The sequence below is a fragment of the Dipteris shenzhenensis genome, chromosome 20 (assembly GCF_047967505.1).
Source record: "Dipteris shenzhenensis isolate YYH24624 ecotype China chromosome 20, Dip_SZ_1.0, whole genome shotgun sequence".
NCBI classification, from domain to species: Eukaryota; Viridiplantae; Streptophyta; class Polypodiopsida; order Gleicheniales; family Dipteridaceae; genus Dipteris; species Dipteris shenzhenensis.
This window is the reverse complement of record NC_141615.1, coordinates 26,433,122-26,460,785: the sequence shown is the minus strand read 5'-3', so window position 1 is coordinate 26,460,785 and position 27,664 is coordinate 26,433,122. Positions and strand designations below refer to the sequence as shown.

At 45.5% G+C, this 27,664-nt stretch overlaps 1 protein-coding gene across 3 annotated transcripts; it reads right to left on the bottom strand.

Annotated features, from left to right (window-relative positions):
- Window positions 1-834: 834 nt before the first annotated feature.
- Window positions 835-25,168, bottom strand: LOC147889467 (uncharacterized). 3 transcript variants are annotated; one of them, XR_015542950.1, is made up of 2 exons: window positions 24,803-25,168; window positions 835-1,133 (listed from the first exon to the last, which is right to left on the bottom strand). XR_015542950.1 is itself a non-coding variant. In XM_087392001.1 (2 exons), exons 1-2 carry the CDS (start codon window positions 25,097-25,099, stop codon window positions 867-869), a joined length of 330 nt encoding a protein of 109 aa, XP_087248127.1. In that variant the 5' UTR covers window positions 25,100-25,168; the 3' UTR covers window positions 835-866. The 3 variants fall into 3 exon arrangements, 1 of the variants encoding a protein (XP_087248127.1); XR_015542951.1 differs by having other exon boundaries at window positions 835-1,064; XM_087392001.1 differs by having other exon boundaries at window positions 25,037-25,168.
- Between the last annotated feature and the right edge of the window lie 2,496 nt (window positions 25,169-27,664).

Sequence of the window (27,664 nt, the reverse complement as noted above, 5' to 3'; positions counted from 1 at the left end):
ATGTGACTTGGTTTTCCAATAGTAGCATCCACTTTGATTTCCATGCTGTCTATGTTCTGCCATCCACCTCGGCCTCTATTGCTTCCCCTACCTCTATAGTTACCTCTTCCTCGACCTCCAGACCTCTCGCTAGAGTATTGCTGACCTTTGTAGTTTTGTTGGTGTCCAATGCTATCATCTTTTCCAACACCACGGCCTCTCTATGACCCCCCCTGCCTCTACCAAAATATGAGTAGAAAGCACTAGCACGTCCTCGCTCATTATTGCTTCCTCCACCTTGAGCTAACTCTTCAGTAAAATCATGAGAGATGTCAATTCTTTAAAGTCGGGGAGATTTTCTTGTACGTAAACTAAAGTTACAAATGACTTCCACTTCTCATCTTCATTTAAACCATTCAAGGTTGCAGACACTATGTCCTCATCATCTTGTTCTACTTGAATAGATCCCAAGGCATCAACAATCTCTTTTTTTCTCAACACATAGTCATTCACAAACATAGTTTTCTTCTTGACATTATTGAGCTCATTCTTAAGATGTCTACCATTGTAGATGCGGGATTGGATGAGCTTCAACCATGTGCTATGGCTACAAAGCTTACTTTCTTAGCTAGTCTTTGATGACAATGTTGCTAAATCAAGAATAAATAGAGATAACCTTGCAAAATTGTTGCTTCAAATGAACGAATGATGTCTAGGAATGCATTGGTGTAAAAAAGGAAAGAATAATGATGTGGTTTTGCAGTGTAATCGAATCAAGGGGATAATAATGATTTCGTATTTGGTTTGTCCAAGCTAGTAATCCATATTTGGCATACATGTCAACGTCCAAGCTAGTAATCCATATTTGGCATACATGTCAACCAAGCCTAGCCGATAAAGACATTCTTTTCAAATCCCTTTTCTGCAAGATTAGCATGCAATTTGTAGCCCTTGTCTATGGCCTCAGTATTGATGCAAGCTTTCAAGATGCAGACATATGTGCTCACTCCATGTACAAATATTCTGCTATCAGAGCAGTCCAGGACAACATTGCGAACTGGCATATTATCAAAGGCTTCTTGAGCCTGCACATACATTTCAACCAACATATTGCCAATAGAATATGTGACAGTAATTTGCAAAATGCCCTCCACCTGCACTTGTACAAAACACATTTCTAATCATGTTGATGTTCAGCATATCCTGTCATTAGCGCATTCCACGACACAACATCCTCAACTGGCAGAATGCCAAGACTTTCCGTGCCTCTGAAAGTGCACCACATGTAGCATACATATCAACCAAAGTGTTGCTCACAAAAACATTTCTTTCAATCCCCTCTGTGCAATTTCAGCATGTATTTCTCAGCCTCTTTTCAAACACACATCCAAACCTTTTCAGCATCAAACACACTCCCAGAATCCACAAACATAGGCACAATGTGTTGCCCTCCCCAACTGTAAGCCCCCAAATGAGGAAAGCGTGGGGGAGGGAGACCTAGGGCAGGATATGCCCAGAGGAGAGAGAAAGGGGGCTGCTACATGGGCATGATATGCCCAGAGAAGAGAGAGAAAGGGGACTACCACATGGGCAGGACGTTGGATGGACAAAAGCAGTAGAGCCTAATCCGCCTTCACAACCACCCTCATCCACGTTTAAAACACCCGAACAACACAATCACAAGGCAAAAGGCATTCATTCAACATCCTTCTCTCTACACACTTCCGGACACAACTCACACTCTGGTTACATTTCTTCGGGAAGCCACACAACTCTTTAAAAAAACCAGAGGAATACACAGCCCAACACAAGCTCCTACTGATTGAGCTCAAACTCACAAAGCATACAAAGACATAATGCATCCAATCCCATCGGACAACCATCCACAAGTTCCTTATGGACTAAAGGAAATCTGACATGCACTACGCTCCCGTATCACAGCTCGCCACCCTTGGAGATCTTGATATACTGCCTGGCAAGGCCTCTCTGCCTTCAACCCACAACTAATGCAAGCCCATGCTCTCTTTACAACACTCCTGGCACCTTCTTCAAGCAATTCCATTAAGAAAAAGACGACCTCTTCCAAAATCCTACTAAGGTGTTCCTATAGTAGTCCTCTTCTTCTCTCAAAATTCAAAATCATAATCGAGGCTATGGCTTCTCTTGCTCTGACTGGTCCTCTTGCTTCTCAGAAACCCAAAGAGCTCATGCGTAGCTTCCTCCATTTAAAAACTTCATGGTACGCAATAGACACACCGGCTGAGTAACTCCCTGCCCATATACTTTGCATGCGCCATCACCTTGCCACCGATAGTTGGCTCCTCCATCAGCTCGCAGTCTCGTGATCTCTTCTACTAGTAGCCAACGAGCTCTCCTGTGACGTAGTCCTTCAGCAAGCCTCCCTCTCCTGAGCTTTTTACCGCCACGCAGCTCTCTTTCCTCTGGCGACGCCCCCTATAGGCCTTTCCTTCTGAGATTTCCGAGGCTCCCTTCGCTCTCCCTAGTCTTTCGGCTTTCTTCCCAAGCTCTATGGAGCAAGCTCACACCCCGGCTTATTACAACCATCATCCAAGGATCTCCCCTTACGTAGTAGAGATCCACTCGCAAACAAAAAGCTCCCTGGCTTTCATCTCGCCTCGAGCAGGATCCCCTTCTGCAGATACGTGCCTCCTCGAAATCCTGCCTCATGACATCCCAGGCTTTCCTTTCCCTGCGCAATCCTCGACGTCCTTATACCCCAATAGCTCCGCCTTCACAAACTCACGTTCTCTTGCAGCCGGCTCCTTACAAAGCGCTTCCACAGTCTCTCCAATGCCCTTCATACATGATTTTGTCCTCCTCCAGCAGCTCCTCTTTCACTGAGCTCCCATTGCCTGCAATCGACGCCACCATCAACAAGCTCTCCCTTCGTTGCCTAAGTTACTCCACTGAGCTCTCCTTTCGTTCGGTGCTTTTCAGTTCACCACGCCTCCTTCCTTCTTTGGTGTTTCCCCAACCCCCAAGACAAGCTTTCCTTCTGCAAGCTGCCCTCTCCTCGTAGCATGCTACTTGCAGTCGCCGCCTCGCCATCCAGAACCTCCTCGCCTCGTCCTCACGTAGCCACCTGCATGGATACCTTTTTTGATTATAGCCACGTCATCTTTTACTTTTTACCACTCTTCCACCCTTCCTTCAAACTATACCAAAGCCCTTAATGCCCATATGGTTCTAGTTAGGCACTCACTCACTTGCATGCCACCAACACTTAGCATTTAGTTCATGCCCTCATACAGAGAGGACTCGGGACAACCATGAAAGGCGTATGTCATCCCACAACAAAACCCCGTCACACTCTGAATATCATGCTTTGGATTATCTGGTGATCCTACACTGCACTTCATTATCTCCCAGAAGTCCCTGTAGAAGTGTCTTCCATCTCAAGACAATATATCATCAGTGTGGAGTCCTTCATGAGAGTATCCATACCTCATTTCCACAACCAACTAGCTATGTACACAGCTATGCACTCACCCAGCAACATGCAACAAGTGAAAAACATTTTTCCTTTTTTATCCACACAACGTCACTTGTTAAGGAGCCATGGTGGCTGCAACAGATGGAGCCTATGAACAGGAAGATGGCGATGCATACACAGAATGCATCTGGCCTGGAAGAGGCAGATCTGGAGCAGCACTAGAAGGTGAGATGATCCAGCAAGAAAGCGCAGGAGTGGAGCAGGTTAGGGCAGACCACGGGCTGGTACGAAAGCAGAGGTGCAGGGCATCCAATGGGCCAGGTACTGCAGCAAAGGGAGGGGCTGCAAATGGGCAGCACCCTACCCTTATATAGGGCCTAATAGGCTGGTCAGCTGGCCAACTGAGTCGGCCAGCACACAGCCGTATAAGGGCTGCCCACAGCCCCATAAAAAGGGAGCTGTGGGGTCGATTGGAGGGGTAGTTACGTCGGCCAGCACCCTGCTGGTCGGTGGACTTTGAGGAGCCATCTGCCCCTATAAAGGGGCCCCTTGGGGGGCATAAACTCATCCAGCAGCCAGCAAGTTTTGGGAGCAGCAGGAGCAGCAGGACACTGACCCTCAGGCCTACATTCAGGAGGCATAGGAGACTCAGAGGTGCTGCAGACAAAGCTCATCTAGGGCTGGAACCTAGGTTGCCTTCTAGGGCAGCAAGGTGCTCAGGTCTTTGGACAAAGAGTCTACATACGCTCGAGGTGGAGCACGCGGGCTCAGTGATCTAGAGATATCCGGCAGGTACATTGTGGTAAGATCAGAGGACCACATCCTGGTGGAACTCTGGATCTATCTCTTTCATATTGTGTCCATAGCTTTGGACGAAAATATATTGCTTTGGTGGTTTCTATATCATTGTCTATTTACTAGTCTGCACATCTATTTGAAGGACGAGTTGCTTGCAAGAGGTTCACGAAAATGGACACGCTGCTATAGTGGCCAGCCAGAGACTGGCAGTTCAGTGAGAGTGCAATCTCACTTGTTAGGAGTGCAGAACAAAGGCATTAGCATATGTCCTTCAGTGCCAGACAATGTTCTTTTACGCTTAAGAGCATTGGCAAATGCATCTAAGCATGGCGCTCGAGCTTTTATGCCTGTTGGAAGTGCAGTGTCTACCAGTCTCAGCAATGCCTTCTGTTTCAGTTGTCTTGGGAAGGGCAAGAGACAAGCTTCCTTAGCTGCCACTTGGCACCCTGCCAGGAAGGCAGAGGTAGATGATGCAGTGGGGCAGCTTTTGGTCCCTCTTACACACCGCCATCTTATGAAGCCTTGAGAACTAAGATTTTAGAAGGAGAGAAGCAGCAGAGGGCAGAAAGACAGCAGAGAGGTTGGCTGATTTGTGGAGTGAATCTATTAATGAGGTGGGGGCTGAACATGTCATTCAATTCATAGCAGATGGGGACAATTCCAACAGGGCAGCAGGTCGCATTTTGGAGGCATGTTATCCTAAGCTCACTTTTAGTGCTTGCATGGCACATTGCTTGAATAACATGCTGAAGGACATAGGGAAGCTTGCTTGGGTGCATCCAATAATTAATTTTGCAAAGGATATTATTGGTTTTATCACACGACACCACTACATTCTTGCACTGTATCATAAGCTTGCCTCCAAAGACCTCTTGAAGTATTCAGAGATGCGTTTTGCATACAACAACATCATGTTGGAGTGTCTTCTAGAGGTAAAAAATGCTCTAAGGCAGCTTGTGTGCATAATGAATGGGAGGCACGGAAGGAATCAAAGAGTGCAAATGCCTTGCAATGCAAGCCTTTATGCTTATCTGATGCCTATAGGGAGGATGTCAATCATATGGTGAAAATAGTAATGAAGCCCATCATTCTTTTGAAGAGGCTTATGGATAGTGATGAGCCATGCATTGGCTAAGTTTATCAGGGGATGGAGAAAATGATTGAAAATGTGAAGGAGGTGGTGACTAATCCTCATAGGAAGCAGGAATTAGTAGACTTGGCAGTGGAGCGGTGGAACTCTTATCATTCACCCTTGTATGCTGCAGCTTATGTCTTGGATCCTGAATTTCAAGGTAACAAGCAAGAGTCGGCGGATAAGGAGGTGATGCGAGGATGGGAGAAGATACCGAAGCAAATGATACCAGATGCACAAGAGCGAAGGCAAGTAAAGGATGAGTTGGCTGTTTATAGGAAGAAATATGGAATGTGTGGCTCTGAGGATGCGCAAAGGGACAGGTGTACTGTGGGGTCTGCTCTATGATGGGAGATTATGGGGCTGATACACCTTTGTTGCAGAAATTGGCTATCCGCATCTTGAGTTAAGGAGCAGGTTCCTCTCCTTTGTGAGTGCTTTTTGAGTAGCTTTAGGCACATTGCATCAAAGAAGAGGAACAGACTTGGGACACAAAAGGCAAATGACCTTACGTTTGTACATGCAAACTTACGTTTGCTTCGCGTACAGCCGCGAGGATATCATTGGATGGCAGGAGAAGAATGGTAAGGCAACAGGCCAGCAAATCGTGCTTGTGGTAGGTGCATCCATGGATGATGTTGGAGATGACCAAGAAGATGGAGATCATCAAGATGATGGAGATGATGAAGAGGAGGAAAAGGGCAGCAACCACAATGCTGCAGATGTAGATTGATCATTGATGTTGACAGTGTTGAGTGGATCATGCATGTAGCAGCTAGTTTTTAAAGTTCTAGGAGCCTCAGTAGTAGGTCTCACTCTCCATTTCTTGTATCCAGATTCAAGATTCCAAGACTCAAGATAATCGCATATGCTTGTGCCTTGTCTCTGATGAACTTTGCTTTTGTATGCCATTGGCAAGCTATAATGATTGATCTAGATTCTATTATCATGATTCATCTATAAGATTCAGTATTGAGTTTATGTCCTCAGTCTTGAGTCCTTACTCCAAAAGCAATTGCAACGTTTTTTAGTCTTGAATTCTAAGTTTAAGCTTTCTAATGTATAGAATAATATGTTTGTTTATGGGTATGGTGACATGGCGTTCCCTTCCCGTTCACGTTCAGGCGTTCCCGTTCCCTAGGGGATCGATGTTCCGTTGCCGTTCACGTTCCCTAGTAACTATGATGAACTCGCCTTCAAACTTGAGCACTCCAGGTATTGGCATCCTCCAACGTCCCCCTTATGATGGGGGAACAGCCTGAAGTCCTCCAGGCACCAAGCTCTCAAAGTTTGTTTCAACCCATCCTCCGTCTAGCTAACTAAACAACATACCCGAGACAAGATATCCTAGGCATAAATCTAGATTGCCTAGACTGTGAAGCTCCAATTGTGGTTCTGTGTTGTCCGCCTTAAGTCATAGTTTCTGTTTGACCTTGGGTCCTCAGATTTTGTCGAAGAATCCCCTTTTGCTTCAACAACACCATCCAAGCACCCAGATGACTCATCACTGTCCATCACCTTTACAAAGATCTATGACTCCTCTCCTAACCAAACCTCAACATTGGACATCCTGACAGTAACACCGGGGTCCATATACCTAATCTCAATAGCACTTGGAGATGTCACCAAGAAAAGCTCCTCTGTCACCACATCAACTGAGCTGACTCCTCTGACTCTGAGCTAGCACCCTTCTTCTTCTGATCATCCTTCTTCTTTTTGCAATTGTTCACAAAATGGCCTAGCTCATCACAATAAAAAGCACTTCTTCTCTTTCTTTCTCTTCTTCTTCTTGTCTTCATTTGAAGAATCCACTTCTTCATCAGATTTGTCCTTGGGCTTACCTTTGCTAGGCGTGCCCTTGCCCTTGCCCTTGTCCTTGCTCCTGTCTTGAGCTATTAGGGCCTTGTCATCCTTATATATACCTTCGTACTTCTTTTCTCAAGGTCCTTGTTGTAGCAACAATGGAACCAGCTCCTCGAAAGTCACTGGCACGACCCTCTTCCCCATAATCATTGTAGTCACAAAACTATTATAGCTCCAATGGAGCATTCCTAACAATAGCATTGCCATGCTAGTCGAGCTCATCCTTTGACCAACTGACCTTCATCTTAGTGATGTGTTCCTATATGAATCTCCTTCATCCATTCTCATGTTATACAGCTCCGTTGCCCGAGGTCCAAGATTCTCGCCTCATTGTTGAGCTCATACATATCCCTTCAATGTTGGTAATGTGTTGTGTCCAATTTGTGGACATATAGAAATTTACAAGCGTTGCTTCTATATTTGTCTTGGATGCACTGTCTATTCTAGCTTGCACACACACATGAATGGATTTGAAGTACACACACTTTATCAAGTTTGATTCCATAGTGAAACACTTCCACGTGTAATTTATGGACTCATCTATCAGTCTTCTGCTACCCTCTGCAATTTCTAACATGGTATCAAAGCCCTAACACAAGTTCTCGGAAAGTGGAGCTTGAAGGCAAGGACCTTGTTCAAGGACAACCTTGATTCATTTCTCAGAGGAATTAGCTTCAGTGTCTAAAGGATTGTACCCAAGCGGGAGGCTCACGTTCAGACATGTGTCTGAGGGATTGTACCCAAGCGAGAGGCTCAGGTTCACGCAGGCTTCTAAAGGATTTTACCCATAGTGGGAGGCGCAGGTTCAGGCAAGGTGTACGACAACTCTAAACTCTTTAAAGACCTCTTTCAATTCATTATCATGGACAATAGATATCAGATACCAAATTTTGCTGAGACGGGCAAGCTCGATGAGACTAATTATTCGTTGTGGAAAATGAAAGTTCGAAGCTTCTTAGTGCTGAGGGAGTCGTGAGGATTGCGACGGGGAGAGAGCTGTTGCCTCAGGCCACTGTGACTATCCCAGCCACATCGACGTCAACAGCGATGACAACACCAGTGAAGCCTGTTTTAGTGAGGTCATGGCAGATCTGGGATTGGCTATTACTGTCGGTATGAAGGCGAATACAGTGCTTCCTCATATAAAGATCACAAACTCTTCCTTCGAGGCTTCGACGAAATGTTCTCCTACTATATGCCTGGCAACTCTAAATCTCTGAGCCCATGTGCTCCTCTGAGCTTATGTAGACTCTCTGTCCAAAGATCCATTCCACCTTGGCTGTCCGGGAAGCCGACTGACACGACCCCGCAAGATTTGACCCTATCACTGACCTAGAATCTCGTCCTCAATACAACCAGAATCATAGCGCAGGTGCCTCGATCCTCCCGACCACCCCCAAGCACGTGGGCTACAACTCGACTCATCCATAGGCCCGTATCTAACCCAGGCGTCCCATACCACCTAAGCCCGTCCAGAGGACCTTTGATACACCACCTATGATCCGCCATGTAGATGGCCAGAGTCCTGGCCTGGGTCCAAGTCCCATCCATCAGTTGAGGAGCGCTCAACTGATCTGCAAAATAGCACTGGCCCTCCCTCTATATAGAAGGAAATCCACTATAGATAGCATAATGCTATGAATAGCTCCCTCCATATAAAGCGAGCACTATATATGAATCAATCTATATATATAGCAATCTTGGCTAAAAATAGCCATCGAGCCCTATGCTATCCCGTAACCCATGTTCACCTGCTATCCAACCCTAGGTACACCATGCACATGACATACTCCCCTTCCTCTAAGAACTCACTCCTGAGTTCACCAAAAGCCTGAAAACTTGCTGTGAAGATGAGTCAATGCCAATAACTATACTCTGACTATCAGTTTGAGTGTGCTATACTTTCCATGAGATACCAATCAAAGAGAATCTAAGGCTAAAGCCACAATCTGTGATAACCAACCCAAGGAAAGTAAATCTCTCAATCTAAACAAGGTTACATATCGTCGAGTGTTCTCCTCCAGAAATCCAGTAACGCTTGAATCCACAGAGTTAATTCCGTTGACATATCCATACACAAGCATAGTAAAATCTATACCTGAAGGTAAATGAGTCTATCAACCTTATCTATTGAGTATCCTTGAACTCAAAATCTTAGGTTGAGATCGAGGAATCATTGTTCGAACAACCCCATCAATTGAACCCCTCGAGGCCAATTTTTAGGTTGCAATTTTCTATCAACCCTAATTCTTCAATTACTTAGTATTCAGAAAATCCCTCAACGGAATACCCTTGTTATTCAAATTCTTGGGTTGAAATACATGACAGACTTTCCATCGTAGAACAATCAGGTGTCCGTTCATAACTCATGATGGAAGAATCTTCATGGAAGTATCAATGGAAAAAATCCTGACCAAAGATATGGTTCCCTTGATCTATCCTCGAAATGGCCCTACATGAGGATAATCAATGAAAATTCAGTTGGCTATATCCAGTCAATGGTACTGTTCTAGACGTGTATGTAGTCAACCATCATAGGAATAGCATCCTATGTGATCCAAAGACTATGGAAACGATCCATTCCGAAATCTCTTAAAATAAGATCCACTATTGAATATCCTGTATAAACTTGTGCATAATAAACCGCTCCGATCACAAGATCATCCAGTTCTTAGGATCTCTTATCTAGGAACATCAAGTTCCAAACAAGGCACTGAAAGACCATCATTAGAAGAGATGCGGTAACCCTCCCTGAGATTGACTCTAGACTATGGAGCTCCAGGGTTGAACCCAAAAAATACATGGCTTCTCTCAGGGTAAAGAATCTTAGTCAGCCCTCGTAAAAAATCTAATCAGGTTGCCCCCAATTTAATTCAGCCTACTTGTACTTCACCCTAGAGGTCCTTGGGTATTATTTCACGCTGGATTATACCACCACATCAAAGAATCTTAAATGTAACATACCTTAGTGTCCCATACCACCAAAGTATACTGCAAATAAAAAACTCAGTAGACAATATGAGTCAATTAGGTAGCCAATCCCTCTTCAACTTAGATGATCCCAGATTGAGTCAGGGTAGCAAATCCGTTCTCAATCCTTTTCTTAATGTGATTATATCATCCCCTTGTGTTACAATAGCCTAACCAATAGGTCAAAGAAGAAAACAAGCAGGTAGCATCCCTAACAACTCTTGAATCTTGACTATCCATGACCTCAGGCCAAAAGAGTGAGAATCACAATGACCCCGCCTTTGGACATGATTCAAAGAAGGTATCCAACAAGATGCATCATGGTCTAATTAATAAGAACCTTCATAATCACATCGAGAGCAAACTTCAAATAGAAACCAAACAAGAATCTATGCACCAATATTCGAGAAAGGGAAATCCAATTGTCTTAGTTAAGTCCAGTTTAAGATGGAACAAAATCTCAAGCATCTTCAATGTACCTTCATCCATCAAGGAATCTCTCTCTTGTAGCAGGTCATGAGGTCTACGAGGAATAATCTCCGATGTAGCCTCATCCTCCATCTCAATAAAATAGTAATCCAACGTAGGTGTCTCATTACTTTGATGTCCTTCCATGGCTGGAAAATATCTCGCACGGAAGAGGGACTAGAAGAAAAACAGCTGCGTCCAAACACGTGCTCTTCACACTAGCAAAAGAGAATTTGGTGCTGCGTGGAATCAAGGAAGAAGGCGGGTAGAGGACAGCAAGAAAGATGGTGGAATCTGATAGGCTGATCTCAGACAGAAAGAGGTTGGGGAATTCGCCTTCATGCGCTGAAGTGCTGAAGTGAGAGAGAGAGAGAGAGAGAGAGAGAGAGAGGGCCAGGAAGGGCCATCAAAAGCTGGTGCTTGATTTAGAGCAAGTGCTTTCCTTGCTAGAGAAAAACAAAAAAGCAACCTGCTTTTTTTTACCAAAAATAGTCTCGCTTTTAATAGATATGGTTCCGCTTTTCTCCAGCTAGCCAAAAATAGCCAAAACGTGCTAAAATCAGGTCATACACTCCTTCCCAAAGCCAAGCGCCTGCCCCAATCATATCGCCCCTATCTCTAATGCCCGAATCTCCTACACAAGCCGTTCTCTGGCTTATGAATGCCCTCTCTTTCCTCCTACTTCTTAACTGCATCAAATCTAGGTCTCTAGGGTAGGAATCTCAACCTTGAGAACCTAGAGCGAATTCATTCCCTAACCAGCCCACTCTCATGCATCCCCACATAGCCAATCACATCAACAACCCAAGCGTGGGAAGTTATAGGTCAGAAACGATCCATCCTCATATCTCTTGCTGAAAGCATCAAGTCTTCTCATCGCCTACCCTTCTCAAGGAATCACGATTTCCAAACACGTAGCAACCGAGAGAGCACATAGCCTAAATCATGAGCGCACATCATCAGCCAACGATTCAGCCCATACATGAGCGGAAATTCAGTTTTGCAAGAGCAATCTCAAAAAGCGTACCTGGAAGACATCTTTTCTGCATACCTCGCGTTGAATTCAATCGTGATAGGATGGCTTTGATACCAAATGACACGACCCCGCAGGATCTGACCCTATCATTGACCTAGAATCTCATCCTCAATACAACCAGAATCATAGCGCAGGTGCCTCGATCCTCCCGACCACCCCCGAGGACGTGGGCTACAGCTCAACTCATCCATAGGCCCGTATCTAACCCAGGCGTCCCATACCACCTGAGCTCGTCTAGAGGACCTTCGATACACCACCTATGATCCGCCATGTAGATGGCCAGAGTCCCGGCCTGGGTCCAAGTCCCATCCATCAATTGAGAAGCGCTCAACTGATCTGCACAATAGCACTGGCCCTCCCTCTATATAGAAGGACATCTGCTATAGATAGCATAATGCTATGGATAGCTCCCTCCATATAAAGCGAGCACTATATATGAATCAATCTATATATATAGCAATCTCGGCTAAAAATAGCCATCGAGCCCTATGCTATCCCGTAACCCATGTTCACCTGCTATCCAACCCTAGGTACACCATGCACATGACACCAACCTAGGTGGGCCGCACCTCAAGCTTAGTATGCAGCCTCTTCTGGGTCTCCTTCACCTCCTGGATAAGGCCCAAGGATGCCCTAACTGCTGCTCCTACCTAATGACTGAGGGCAACTCCAAGTAATGAGTATAGAGGCAAACTTTCTTCAAGAGGATCTAGCCTTTTGACACCTACCAGAAAGTCGTAGAATTATAATACCGACTCCATCATGACATGCCAAACGCCATAATTGTTCCCATCCAATTAACAAGCTACAAGGAACATGGACAATATCGGAATCTTCACCTTGTTTTCTGCCAATTCCTGCAGAGAAGCCATTGGGACAGAAGTGGAGAGAGGGGAAATCGGGAGGGTAGGAGAAGGGGTATGAAGGAAGAAAGAGAGCAAGAAAGATGAAGACAAGGCTAACAGTATTGAAGATAATTCTTCCTTCAACCTCCGCAAAGCTGGCCTTCACACAATCCACTACTTCAATCTGAAAACACCCTTAGTCCTCTCCGCAGCACAAGTCTTCTTAGCCAACCTTTGGCTCTGATACCATTTGAGAAGTGCAGCGGTGCTGAGCGACAATGGAGAGAAAACAGCAAACAACTCATAGAGGCGTGAGCTACGTCCTTCAGTTGGCCTTTTGAAGATGAGATAGCTCTTGTTGCCCCCCCTTTTGCATGGATCTTTGATGCAATTTTCAAGCAGAACCATTTTCAAGCAGAACAATTTTCAAGCCTTGAGGTTAACCTCCCCTCTTCATGAAATCCTGATCACAACAGAATGCTGGAAATTTTCCTCTGCTTCCCCTACAACACCAAATTCTTTTAGATCGTGCACTAGAAGTCGAAGCAAAAAGATGGAAACTCAACAACTTTTCCCTTTCTATACCTAATATAGTGTGGCTGTCACCGCAAAACACTTGCCCTCAATGCTCGCTCAAAGTTTCATCTTCTCCGGTTTGGTGAATTGCCCGTTTTGTTCAATGTTTCCGACAACCGAGGTATTAATGCTTCAAGTAGTCCACAGCTGAAAAGGAATAGAGGTTACTGACTTTTCATTATGTATCTCCGTTGTTATTCACCCTTTACAATGGCCTTGGAGACTATTCAATAGTTGTAACAGTAACTATAAAACTAGACTCTCTAGAGCTGCTCATATTCTAGGAAAATACTGTTATGAAAACCAGCGGCAAACTGAGGACTGCTCATAGTTTAGAAAATTATTGGTATGAAAACAAGCAGCAAACTGACTTTACCTGCGCCTCCCCATGCTAGCCCTCATGTGCAAGTAGCCAACTCAGGAAATAACCAACCTGTATGAGACTTTTACAGGTTCCAGATGTTCCGTTTCCTCCGCCGGTACTACCATCCCAACTGCCATCCCTCATGTAAACCCAACAAATCCATTGATGATAGTGGAGGTTGTCATGTGCACGGATTGTGTCTGATGTGTGCCCTAGGCACACAAAACTAGCCTAGGTAGCCTGGGGAGGCTAGGGGCTAGGCAGGTGATTCTCAGGTTGGGTTGCAAAGGCAAATGGCACGAGTTAGGGTTTTGGCTATAAATAGCCGCCCGGGGCCCAAGTCTATATAAGGGGCTCAGGGGGCTCAATTTTCAGCAGAGCACGGCAGAGCAAGTCAGTTCTTCCCTATTGGTATGGATCTTGGATTGTGTGTGGATGCACACCTGCTCTTTAGATTAGCCCAAGGCCCAGCAGATCGATCCAAGGCTCCTTGAAGGCACCACCTGGTGCTATGGGACACCAGGCTGGTTGAGATCATGGTTGGGAGATGTGCCAATTGCCAGCAGCTCAACCTGTGGCTCGGAGGGAGCATCCCAGTCTAGGATGCCATGGTTGGGTGGTGAGCAAGCTTGTGGATTCCTTTATGGTTCTATGATTGGTTTCTGGTGTTTGTTTGCAGGTCAGGTCACACAGGAGCACTGGGGTCATGTTAGTTGGTATCAGAGCCACTCCTGTGGAGCAATTTCTGTAGGAAAGAGATTTGGATGAAGTTTCTTGGAGGTATGAATCAGCTTTAAGCTGTTTGGAAAGTTTTTCTGCTTTGAATTGTTGAATTTGACGTTAGGGATGAAAGAAAGATTGAGTGGGTTGTGAGAACTTCACGATTAGCGCATGTAGGGCCTGGTAGATGTAGGAAGAAGATTCCGAATAGGGGAATTCTGCTTGAAAGGTAGAGGAGCGGCTGATTAGATAGCGAATCAGATCCAGGAGGCCGTTTTGGTACAGATCCTTGCGATTTGGACGCTTTGGCTGTAGTCGTGAGGCTGAAAGCTGTGTAGCTGGTAGGAACGATCATTGAGCCTAGCACCGGCTAGGCTAAGCACGTGGGCCAGCACGCTTACGTGGGTTGAGCGGAGAAGGTAAGGAGCGGAATACGAAGTTGGAGAACAACGCCTGCAAGCTGGATGAGTCTGTTAGCTGCACTGCCTGTTCATTCGCCTGCATCTAGAAAGGAACCTGCATGATGATCGTTGCTCCAAGCTAACGGGTGGCGTAGCAGACGGTCTTGCGCTGATGGCTGTTTCGTTTTTTTTGCTTGTTTTTTTTGGGGCTTTAGCTTTTGGTGGTTCACTTTTAATAAAGCTGGGTATAGCGTTCAGCTCCTCCTTTCCCAGCTTGCTAATTTCGCTGTTCCACGAGCACTTCTCCCTCTCCAGATTCGATAGTTGTATGCTGCTGTTCCCCTACCAAAATTGGGTCTGTCCCTTCCTAACAGCTTATGCCTCTCCTTTAGATCCCCTCTGGCTGGTTTCCTATCAGTTCTTCTTCTCCTACCTGTTCCTTAAGTACCCAGTCCTTCCCTAGCCCCATGGCTGAACCGAATAACTCTGGCCAGCCTGAAGATCACTAGATGAATCAAGACATTGACCTTCAGGCCGGAGAAAATGAAGGATTGTTTGATACTTTGGTCACGAAGGATGCTTTTACCAAATTTCAGACTGCTTTGGAGACAAAGTTTGAGCAATTCGCTATGATTCATTCTCAGTTGACGGACCAGATGCGCACGCTTCAAAGTTCAATGAATGCTCTCACCCACATGGATGCCTTGGCCTCAGTATTAGGCCCAAATATCACCCCAGATCTTTATTCTGGGGATCAAAAGGACAGAAAGAAGGAAGTAGTTGACACTTGGTTACACAAGTGGTAGGTTCACTTCCAATTCCATATAGAGAAACGATAGAGAAACCATAGGGCTTGCAGTGGAGCGATCAGAAAATAGACAATACTCAGATACAACTGAAGAACGGAACTCAGAAAACATAGTGCCTGTCGGTAATATGAAAAACTGAATACAAGAACCTCAAGCCGTCGTGTCTGAAGGACCGTGGCTGAGGTGAATCAGAAAGATGATTCCATGTAGAGAGACAGTAGAAAAGATAGCAGCAGAGGGAGCGTAACGCAGTCCTCCATGTAGCTCAATGATGACGAGGATGATGGGAGCTGGAGCTGCCCTAGGAAATGGCTGAAACCAGTATGCTCTGAGGAAGGAACCTTCAGGCTATCTGGAATAGCAATATGATGAAGAAAAGGAGCTGATCTGGGGCAGAAGGAGCTGATCTGTAGCAGAGGAGCAGAAGGGGACAGATCTGGAGTAGGATGGGACAGATCTGGAGCAGAAGGAGCTGATCTGGAGAAGAGGAGCAGAAGGAGACAGATCTGGAGCAGGATGGGACAAATCTGGAGCAGAAGGAGCTGATCTGGAGAAGAGGAGCAGAAGGAGACAGATCTGGAGTAGGATGGGACAGATCTGGAGCAGAAGGAGCTGAGCTGAAGTAGAGGAGCAGCTCTGAGCAGAGGAGCAGAAGTTGGGACAGATCTGGAGGAGAGGATGGAGCAGCCAGGAGGCAGGAAGGAGAGGCAGAAGAGGAGGCAGAAGTGGAGAGGAGAGGTAGATGGAGCAGGCGGGCCTGCAGCAAAAGATGGAGGAGATGAGGAGCAGCTGCAGGTCCTGTCCTGTCCCTGGAAGTGTGAGGGCAGAGGCCTTTTATAGGCCAGACCTAGCTGGTCGGCCAGCTGGTCGGTGGGCCTGCCAGCTGGTCGGGCAGCTGGTCGGTTGGGCCTGCCAGCTGGTCAGTGGGCCTGCCAGCTGGTCGGCCAGACCAGCTGGACTTTCTGGCCATTTGTTTGGCTGAGAGAGCTGGCCTTTTGGATGGCCTGTGAGCTATTTGATTGCCCCGTAAATTGGGGATTGCTCAGTTGCTGAATACCCCCTCTCAATTGCCAATTTTGAGGGGCAAACATTGTGTGCTTGGAGCTTCGTGTAGGGATGTCGATGGTGGTGCTGGCTATCCCTGTGAAATGCCCAATAGAAGATCACAAGAGGAGTGCCCTTGCAAGGGAATTGTTCACTTCCTCAAGTGTCGTAGTTACACGTATGATACCAGATAGAAATAAGAACACTGTGAAGCTTGAGAGAATAAGCCACTCCCTCTCACCGCCGAAAAGGTGGAGTAAAGTGCAAAGGGAAAGAACGAATTTGTCGTAGCAATACTGATAATCCAAAGAGGTCGGAGCTGAACAGTGAGCCAGTGTGTGTCCGATCTTGGACCTCGGGAGAGAGGAGTCTATCCCCGCCTCCATGCAGGTAGAAGATTCGAAACAACAGACATCTAGACACATGTGAACAGAAAGGGTCCCGCCTAGGGAGAACTTGTAGATCCTGGAAGTCGATGCTGATGGAGGTAGAGGTGAAGTGTCATGACCCCCTCTTTCGAAGGAATGGGGAGTGTCAAGCCAGAAACCTAGAAAAGGAGGGAGGGATGGTAGTAGAAGATGGAGGTAAGAAAGGGAGGGAGGGATGGCAGTAGAAGATGGAGTTCTGAAAGGGAGGGAGAGATGGGAGTAGAAGATGGAGTTCTCTCCCTTAGTGCACAGCGGAATGAAGAGGAAACTGATATGTTCATAGGAGTGATGCTCCCTGTACCTATGGCCTCCATGAAGAAGCAGGATCTTTAGATCACCTGAGATCTGGGGTCTTTAGATCACCATGGCTCTGATACCATATAGAGAAACGATAGAGAAACCATAGGGCTTGCAGTGGAGCGATCAGAAAATAGACAATACTCAGATACAACTGAAGAACGGAACTCAGAAAACATAGTGCCTGTCGGTAATATGAAAAACTGAATACAAGAACCTCAAGCCGTCGTGTCTGAAGGACCGTGGCTGAGGTGAATCAGAAAGATGATTCCATGTAGAGAGACAGTAGAAAAGATAGCAGCCACGGTCCTTCAGACACGACGGCTTTAGATCACCTATGGCCTCCATGAAGAAGCAGGATCTTTAGATCACCTGAGATCTGGGGTCTTTAGATCACCATGGCTCTGATACCATATAGAGAAACGATAGAGAAACCATAGGGCTTGCAGTGGAGCGATCAGAAAATAGACAATACTCAGATACAACTGAAGAACGGAACTCAGAAAACATAGTGCCTGTCGGTAATATGAAAAACTGAATACAAGAACCTCAAGCCGTCGTGTCTGAAGGACCGTGGCTGAGGTGAATCAGAAAGATGATTCCATGTAGAGAGACAGTAGAAAAGATAGCAGCAGAGGGAGCGTAACGCAGTCCTCCATGTAGCTCAATGATGACGAGGATGATGGGAGCTGGAGCTGCCCTAGGAAATGGCTGAAACCAGCATGCTCTGAGGAAGGAACCTTCAGGCTATCTGGAATAGCAATATGATGAAGAAAAGGAGCTGATCTGGGGCAGAAGGAGCTGATCTGTAGCAGAGGAGCAGAAGGGGACAGATCTGGAGTAGGATGGGACAGATCTGGAGCAGAAGGAGCTGATCTGGAGAAGAGGAGCGGAAGGAGACAGATCTGGAGCAGGATGGGACAGATCTGGAGCAGAAGGAGCTGATCTGGAGAAGAGGAGCAGAAGGAGACAGATCTGGAGCAGGATGGGACAGATCTGGAGCAGAAGGAGCTGAGCTGAAGTAGAGGAGCAGATCTGAGCAGAGGAGCAGAAGTTGGGACAGATTGGGAGGAGAGGATGGAGCAGCCAGGAGGCAGGAAGGAGAGGCAGAAGAGGAGGCAGCAAAGGAGGCAGAAGTGGAGAGGAGAGGTAGATGGAGCAGGCGGGCCTGCAGCAAAAGATGGAGGAGATGAGGAGCAGCTGCAGGTCCTGTCCTGTCCCTGGAAGTGTGAGGGCAGAGGCCTTTTATAGGCCAGACCTAGCTGGTCGGCCAGCTGGTCGGTGGGCCTGCCAGCTGGTCGGCCAGACCAGCTGGACTTTCTGGCCATTTGTTTGGCTGAGAGAGCTGGCCTTTTGGCTGGCCTGTGAGCTATTTGATTGCCCCGTAAATTGGGGATTGCTCAGTTGCTGAATATTCCATCCCTACTCGGACGAAAAGAAAATTCAATTGGCTGTGGGATCTCTCTCAGGGAAGGCACTTCTCTGGTGGAAGGAGTTTCGGCCAAAACCCACCAACTGGAGCGACTTTGAAGACGCTTTCAGAAAGGAGTTCCTCAAGAAAGAGGAGGATTATGGCATCAGCGGCAAGTTTACAGCCCTTGATATGTCCAAGCAAAATCTCACTTTTGACACCTATATACAGAAATTTCGAGATTTGCAAACCAGGGCTATGAAGATGGATCCAACAACTTTGTTGGGCTTCTTTGTACATGGTTTACCAGATAACTATAAGCTGCAGATTAAGAACAATAAGTGTAACACTTTGCAGGAGGCCATGAACTATGCACGCATTTATGATGATACCATGGCTAGTACCAAGGGTACTGATACCAATGGAAAGAACAAGCGGAAGCTTTTCCAATCCTCATCTGGCACCACGGAGGGCAGGTCTTCAGACCATCCCTCCAATAAGAAACCTAATTTGGCTCTGACTAGTAAAGCACGATTTCTCCGTACTTTGAAACTGAAAAAAGAAGGACGATGCTTTATTTTGCGAGGAGCATGGCAGCGTGACCACACGCGGAATGATTGCCCGAAGAACTCTGGAGCCTCGCGAGACCTTTACCGAAGCCCAAAGGACCACCTGGCAAGTCAAAGACAGCTCACACTGTTTTGGCAGGTATTTACGTTAATGTTCTCCCTCGCCCTCATTCTTGTGATTGTTATTTCAATAATTCCCTATTTGGACCTCACGATCTCTAACGAGCTTATGGTGAGATCTAGGGTACTAGGATTCACGTTCTATTTGATCAAGGGAGTTCTCACAATTTTGTGAATCAAAAACTTGTGCAAACCCTTCGCCTGACCACGACACCTAGTGATCATACTTACGAGGTACAGCTTACAGCTGGGAAGCAGTTTTGGGATCGCAAGGTGGATCGATTTCCAATCCGGATTCAAGCCTACCATGATGTTTTGCAGTGCTATGCTATGCACTTAGATCATGTAGACTTGTTATTGGGCATCGAATGGTTTAAAACCCATGATGTCCAATTTGGATGGAAATCTCATACTCTTTCTCTTTTGCACCGAGACACCCGGATTACCATACACTATGATGACATTCATCCCTCAAAAAGACCTCTTGTAAATGCGATTCAAGTACATAATATGATACAAACTACTTCTTATGATGTGTTTCAGTGTGTTTTGATTCCACTTTCTTCATTTGTTGCATCTGTTTCTTCTTCAAATGAATTAAGTGTGCTAGAACATATGGAGCTAAAGAAGTTGTTAGCTGAATTCAAAGATGTATTTCCCGAACAACTGCCGACACGTTTACCTCCACAGAGGGCAGTTGACCATCGCATAGATTTGGTCCTAGGCACTCAGCCTGTAAGAGTTAGCTCAGCAACTTCAAGAGTATTTGAAGTTGGGGTATATACGTCCGAGTAAATCACCCTGGGGTGCTCCCGTTCTTCTGAGAAAGAAGAAAAATGGGTCTTGGAGAATGTGTGTGTGGATTATAAAAGATTAAATAAAGTAACAATCAAGAATAGGTATCCTCTCCCTCGTGCTGATGACTTGATAGATAAATTAGCACGAGCAAAGTACTTCACTAAAATTGATTTGCGTACTAGTTATCACCAAATATGTACTTATGTGAAGCATGTCGAAAGGACCGCCTTTCGGACTAGGTATGGTCATTACAAGTTTCTCATACTACCTTTTGGATTAACCAATGCTCCCGCAATCTTTCAACAAATAATGAATGACTTGTTCCGAGATTATTTGGCCAAGTTGGTGGTTGTGTTCCTGGATGACATCTTAGTTTACAGCAAGACTCTTGAGGATCATATTGGTCACCTCAAGATTGTCTTGCTTTTATTAAGACAGAAACAGTTGTATGCCAAGATCAGTAAATGTGACTTCCTTATGAAGGAGATCATTTACTTAGGACACAAGATCTCTAGGGAAGGGTTTAGCATTGATGAAGATCGAATTCAAAAGGTTTTGCGTTGGCCTATGCCTGAGACAATCAAGCAACTTCGTTCTTTCTTAGGATTCACTGTCTTCTTACGAAAATCAGTTCGTGATTATTCTAAAATCACGGTCCCCTTGACCAACATATTGAAGGATCGTGGACGTAAGTCTATTCAGCCTATTACTTGGAATGACGAATTGAACAAGGCTTTCGATGTTTTGAAAATTTGTATCAAGAGAGCGCCTGTTCTTGCACTACCCGATCCTACCCGGCCTTTTGTCTTAGAGGCTGATGCGAGTGATTATGCGATTGGGGCAGCATTATTCCAAGAAGGCCGCTCTGTAGCTTTTGAGAGTAAAAAGCTACATGACACTCAATATCGTTGGCCTACCATGGAGAAGGAACTTTATGCAGTGGTCTATGCTCTTAAAGTTTGGAGACATTATCTGTATGGTTCCAGATTTGTCGTGTTGACTGATCATCAATCAATACGCTATGTGTGTGAAGGGGATGATTTGAGGGGTGAAAAGGCTAGATGGGCTGAGTTGATGCAGGAATTTGATTTTGAGATTCAGTATAGGAAAGGTTCCTTGAATAGTGTCGCAGATGCCTTAAGTCAAATTAAAATGGTAAGTAGTTTATCGTTTACTGAGATTTCCTCTAACCTATTTCAATCTTTGAGAGGGCTTTGTGCAACTGATAGTCATTTCAGTCAGTATTGGCAGAAGGTCCAGGAGGGGAGCTCAATGATTGACCAAGACTCAAGGATGATGCCACCTACTGTACAGGCGGCCGGAGGTCATTGGATGATTCGGAATGGCTTGCTGTTCCATAATGATAAAATTTGTGTACCCGATGTGTTGGATCTTCGATCCAAGATTCTTCGGAAGTGTCATGATGCACCTAGTGCAGGACATCCTGGAGTACACAGGACTCTATCTCTTGTGAAGCATACCTTTTATTGGCCTAAGATACGTGCATTTATTGAAAACTATGTGGTAGGTTTCCGGATTTGTCAGGTTACTAAGGCAGAACGCCTTAGAAGCGCGGGTTTATTACAGCCATTGCAAATCCCAAGTAATAAATGGGAAAGTATTTCCATGGATTTTATTACTAGTTTGCCTAGAACGCGCAAGGGTCATGACTCTATTTGGGTCATAGTGGACCGTCTGACAAAAATGGCTAGATTCTTACCTACTAAATCGACCATATCAGCTGTCTAGTTGGCTCACGAGTTTGTGGACCACTTGTTTAAGCTATATGGTTTGCCTTCTGACATAGTCAACGACAAGGACTCGAAGTTTACAAGTAACTTTTGGGAACTATTTTTGAGAAGTTGGAAACTACTCTAAGTATGAGTTCCTCAGATCATGCACAATCTGATGGCAGTACAGAAAAGCTCAACCAATTGGTTGAAGATATGCTTCGGGCATATGTTTCTAAGAGATAGTCTTCATGGGAAGATTCTCTCCCCATGATAGAATTTGCTTACAACAGTGCAAAGCATTGGAGTACTAGTTACAGTCCTTTTATGCTTATGTACGGGTTTCAACCTAAGTCACCAGTTATGGTTGGGTTAAAGGGAATCCAAAATGATGCTGCAAAGACATTCTTGCAAGACATGCAAGAAATGTTGCAGTTTGCCAAGGAGTCTATTAGAAGTGCCCAAGATCGGGACAGATTTTATGCTAAAAGACATCGTTCACCTAGAGAGTTCTCTGAAGGAATGATGGTATATTTGCGTATTCCCAAGGAATCCAAGAGCCTAAGTACTGGTTTGGTTCCGAAGTTATCCCCCAGATACTATAGTCTGTTTAAGGTTATTAAAAGAATTGGACCAGTTGCATATAAACTAGAATTGCCTCCTGACGTTAAAGTACATTCAGTATTTCATGTCAGTAGACTAAAAGAGTTACTGGGTGCAGATGATCAACTTGTTTCTCCTCAAGAAATAGTAGAAGTTACAGATTTGACTTTTATTCCACACAAGCCTAAGAGTATTCTTGAATTTTGTGAAAGACAGTCTCGTAATCGAACTATCACGGAATACAAGATCAAGTGGAAGGATCATGTTGAGGAGGATGCAACACGGGAGACATTACCGAACCTCCAGAGGACATTCCCGGGTTTTTTAGCGAACTCAGGAGTGAGTTCTTAGAGGAGGGGAAGTATGTCATGTGCAGGGATTGTGTCTGACGTGTGCCTAGGCACACAGGATTAGCTCAGGTAGCCTGGGGAGGCTAGGGGCTAGGCAGGTGATTCTCAGGTTGGGTTGCAAGGGCAAATGGCACAAGTTAGGGTTTCGGCTATAAATAGCCGCCCAGGGCCCAAGTCTATATAAGGGGCCCAAGGCGCTCAGTTTTCAGCAAAGCAGAGCAGAGCAGGGCAGAGCAAGTCAGTTCTTCCCTGTTGGTCTGGATCCTGGATTGTGTAAGGACGCACACCTGCTCTTTAGATTAGCCCAAGGCCCAGCAGATCGATCCAAGGCTCCTTGAGGGCACCACCTGGTGGTATGGGACACCAGGCTGGTTGGGATCATGGTTGGGAGATGTGCCAGTTGCCAGCAGCTCAGCCTGTGGCTCGGAGGGGGCATCCCAGTCTAGGATGCCATGGTTGGGTGGTGAGCAAGCTTGCGGATTCCTTTATGATTGGTTTCTGGTGTTTGTTTCCAGGTCAGGTCACACAGGAGCACTGGGGTCATGTCAGAGGTGCAGCATACAATCGTTCGTCCTTATCATCTATTACTGGATAACTAGATTAAAGCAACTAACATTCATCGTCAGTATCATTCCCACCTGTGCTTCAGTTTGCTTGCAAAGCAACTGTATTTGCTCGTGTCCCTTGCTGTGGAAGGGAAGATCACTTGATTTCAACTTGCTTTCTTGCTCCAAGGACAAACTCTTCTCTACTACACTTGGAAGTATTGTATTCTGCTGCCCACATACATGACAACACTCTACTCTTCTCACTGACAACACTGTTCTCTTCTCACTCAGTTCACAGTACAATCCTTCAACCTCTGTCATGACTTCAAACACTATTGACATCCTGCTATTGTCTCCTATTGAGACCTTAGGGCTACCTAATTGTTTTGTTAAGCTTCAACCCCCTAGATGCCTGGGAAATCCCACCATGTTCTTCAATATACTGAAAACTACCCAGTGGCTTAGAAAAATTACTGAATACAAAGGCAGCGCATGAACTGAAATACTAAGGCAGTGGCTTCATATTTGAAAATATGCCACCTACGTCCAAAGTAGGAGCTCAAATTCCATAGGAGATCAAACTTCAACTTTTCAAGTAAGCCCTTAGCCAATTGCATACTTGTGCAATCGTTGTCAATCATTTTACTATTTAGTGACTCTACTTGCCAAGTGGCAGACCTACCAACTTCTTTATAGTTTTGGATACAATTGACGGTGCTTCTACCGTCCCAGCACATGCCTTCCACTCATTTCGCTCCTCTGCACGTGAGCACGTCAGGCCCTCCCACGCCCCCTTCCCTTTTGTGTAATGCTAAATCCACGTCCAAAGCCTCAACATTATGTCTCGCATTACTTTATTCCATAATTTTTCCCTCTCTTTCCTCGTGATTCTCACACATGAACAGAGAAGCGTTGGGTACAAGCAAAACGCTGGATTTACGACGCACCCCCCCTACAGCTGCCTCTCCGTTAAAGCGTCGCTCTCCATCCGTGGTGATGGCTATCGGCGATGGTATTCGATCATATCAGATATCGGTATCCTCCAATTCTAAATGAAACCAACTCTCACGCTGCCATTCACTCGAGAACATCAACAGATCCTCCTTCCCACCACGTTTCATTACTCTAATCGGTTTCTGTCAGAATACATTCTGCTCAATCATCTCTTTTTTCTTTACGCTACCCTTTCTTGGACTTTTCAGTGGGTGGGCTTCGCAAAATGCTCTTTGCCCGTATCCCCCAGCCTCTGTGTGGAGTGGCCCCTGATTTGGTTTGGGCCCCCTGGCGGAAGGCTTCTATTTAGGATAAACCCCACTGAATGAGTGGCGGAAGGCTTCTATTTGGGATAAACCCCACTCACTCATTCAGGCATGGATTCCCAAAATGGAATTATGAAACCTTTTAAGGTGAGATATCGGCTAAGAACGCAAACATGGACGAGGATGTTACATTCACAGGTGTGTCGTCAAATTTGTTAAAACTAAAATACCTTGCCGCTGAAGTACGATCAGCGTCTTCAATTGTCAAAATACGATCAACTGAAGCACGTGCCCGGTGCTAGCCTGGAGAAGGCTTGTCTCAAGCTTTGATGTTGTGAGCTGGAACAAAATGGGCATGCAGTGGAGGTGCGGGCAAGTTTGCGGAATCACTTGATGTTGTGATCAACAGCGTTGAGACGAAAGCAAAGTTGCAGCAAGGGAAGGGGCGAAACAAGAAGTGGTACCTGCAATTGCGAAATCGAAGGTGTAAAGAGCAAAGGCAGCAGACGGAGCAGAGGAGCTCCCATCGATGGAAAGAAGCTACGATGAAGAAGAAGTACAAGAGAAAGAACCCGCTCAGAAAACAAGTGAGTACAAGTAGTAGTGAGCACTGCCTTCAATTGGTTCCTGTCAAAGGAAAACAATTGTAATTGTCAATAATAAATTTGCAGCAATGATTAATTTGCAACAAGCTCATGTTCAGTTTGAGGAAAGTTCTCATGATTTGCAAACGGTGAGAGAGAGAGAAAGAGACACTCCCAGGGTCGCGTGGTGAAAAATAAAAAGTGTAACGATAGCGCTGCCTCGAAGGTAGTGCTAATAACCAACTTGTTTCCTAGAGAACCAAGCTAGAGAAGCAATCAATGCCTAGGGAATCTTCGAATTCCTTCAGAACACGACCACTTTTGTCCACCACATATCCCGGCAAAAAGCGTGCTCCAGGCCAAGCCTTGCAAAACCACTCCTATCTTTCAACCTTGAGTCCCCTTGGTACCTTGTATTTTCCCATATTTCGAACGTTTTCCTCTTGATTTCATAATAGAAATAAACGTTTTTCCCCTCATGGCATAAATGCAATAGCTACTTCGGGTGTTCTTCTCTTCAGTGTGTATAGTATATAGTCTAATCTCGGCCAACGTTTCTACCGCTCCTCACGAGTGGACTTGTTGGTTTACGAGAGCAACTTTTGTTGTTGGGTGTGTTGAGTTCGATCCCCAAAATCGGCGTCTTACAAACCCATGAGGGCCCTACCTTGTGGCCTCACTTTGAAAAAAATCTTATTCTTCTAATTCTATTCTTCTTAAGAATGAAGGAGGAGTTTGAGACAAACAAGACAAGCATGTATATATTATTGAATTCAAAACTGCATTCATGTAGAATGTCCACCAAAGAAGTAGTTATTGTGTGGTTGTAGGGATTGAAAACAAGCATGTATATATTATTGCATTCAAAACTACGTTCATGTAGAACGTCCACCAAAGAAGTGGTTATTTGCAGTTGTAGGAATCCTACACGAGCATGCAAGAGGCGTGGCTTATTGTATCTTAGTACTTACTCTTACACCAACTATGTCCACGGTATTACAATGCTACAATTCATTGTTCATATGTATTATACAGAGGGAACCCCCACAAGACTACCATTCAGGATCCAATGACACACAGGAGTCTGTCCTGGCGTTACACCCAATGCCTTCAACACAAGGTGTTCCTTTTGCCAAGCACTTGTATCTAGATGGCAAGCAACTATGGCATGTACCACATCCGTGTGCTTCCCATCTGAAGGCACAAGCATCACCTTGACATCGTATACTTTGGTTGGGAACAGGTAGTGGCACAAATGCAACTCGAATGGGAACATCAACTTATGGCAAATTACGTTTGCATCGCTTCCGCTGTTGAGATCATTGATGGAGAGTATTCTTGCCACGGAACGTGGTGCAAGGTCCGAGGTGAGAAGCATGAAGGAGGGAGTGTGAAGCTTGATGGTAACAAATTGCAACATGGATTCGAGGGAGGCTGGGCAGAAGGTTTCGGAAGAAGGACTGCAATGAAGAGCACAGTGCTCGAGTGAGGCGTGCATTGCTTCAGCCATGGTTGAGTTGGCGGAGATGTCAAAGTCGAGGAGCAAGCGGGAGAGTTGGGATGGCAAAAGGGGGAGAAGCACCTGGGCAATGGGGTCAGGGAGAAAGGAACGAGAGGGGATAGGATTTCGAAGGTCTGGGAGGGATATGGTGGATCCTGTTGAGAGTTGATGAGAGAGGAAGAAAAGATGAACATCGTTAGGTGCATTGTTGTCAAGACAGCAACAAAAGCAACAACAATGGCAGTCAAGGACCTGCCCCCCTCTTGGAAGCTCCGATTGACACAAAAGTTTAGCTTTGCTGCAAAATGTTTGCGAGGAATGGATGAGAGAGCTTGAATTGGCTAACTGATTGACCCATTTTTGTGTCTCTTGGCTATCCAATGGTGACTCCGAGACTACAAGCCAAGGCGGGATTTGCTGCTTGTATTCAACCTTGAGCGAGCATACACTTTCCTGCATTAATTCATGCAAGCTCTTGTATGAATAAGCAAACACACACACAAAATTCGAGCACATCGATATTTGCTCGGGTACGTAGCCACAATACAATAGCATTATTTAGCAACAACAATAGTATTGATAACCAGCAACAACACTACTTTTGCCTATATCATTACCAGTAACAACAAGCACCCCCCAAGACTCGTTGCGAGAAAGAGATTCCATGAATTTGTCATATTAATGGCTCAACTACCCTCCTCCTTTGCCTTTCTTCAGGCGTAGTTTAGGAGGACAAGGTGACACAAGGGGTGGGGCAAGATTTCTCTGGATGACTAAAACGCAAGAGCAAAACTAGGAAGATGGAGGCGATGAGGATAGCACACTGGAATTTAAGGTCAAAAGCAGAGATGGGAGATGAATGAATCTCGCAACCTCTTTATAGCATGGATGGGGTGGTGCAGGTGGCAATTTTGAGGACTGAAATGAAAATAATAATGGAATTGCATATGACAAAAAAGTATAGGAGCCAAAATTTCAATTAACAGACAAGTTGTGGGTGAACATCC

Bases quoted from the DNA above. Each gene is read 5' to 3' on its own strand.
- LOC147889467 (XM_087392001.1), bottom strand. From the start codon at position 25,099: ATGGGAGCTCCTCTGCTCCGTCTGCTGCCTTTGCTCTTTACACCTTCG. The intron at 1,134-25,036 runs GTACCACTTCTT...GTACAAGTGCAG, and splicing joins CTTCGATTTCGCAATTGCAG to GTGGAGGGCATTTTGCAAAT.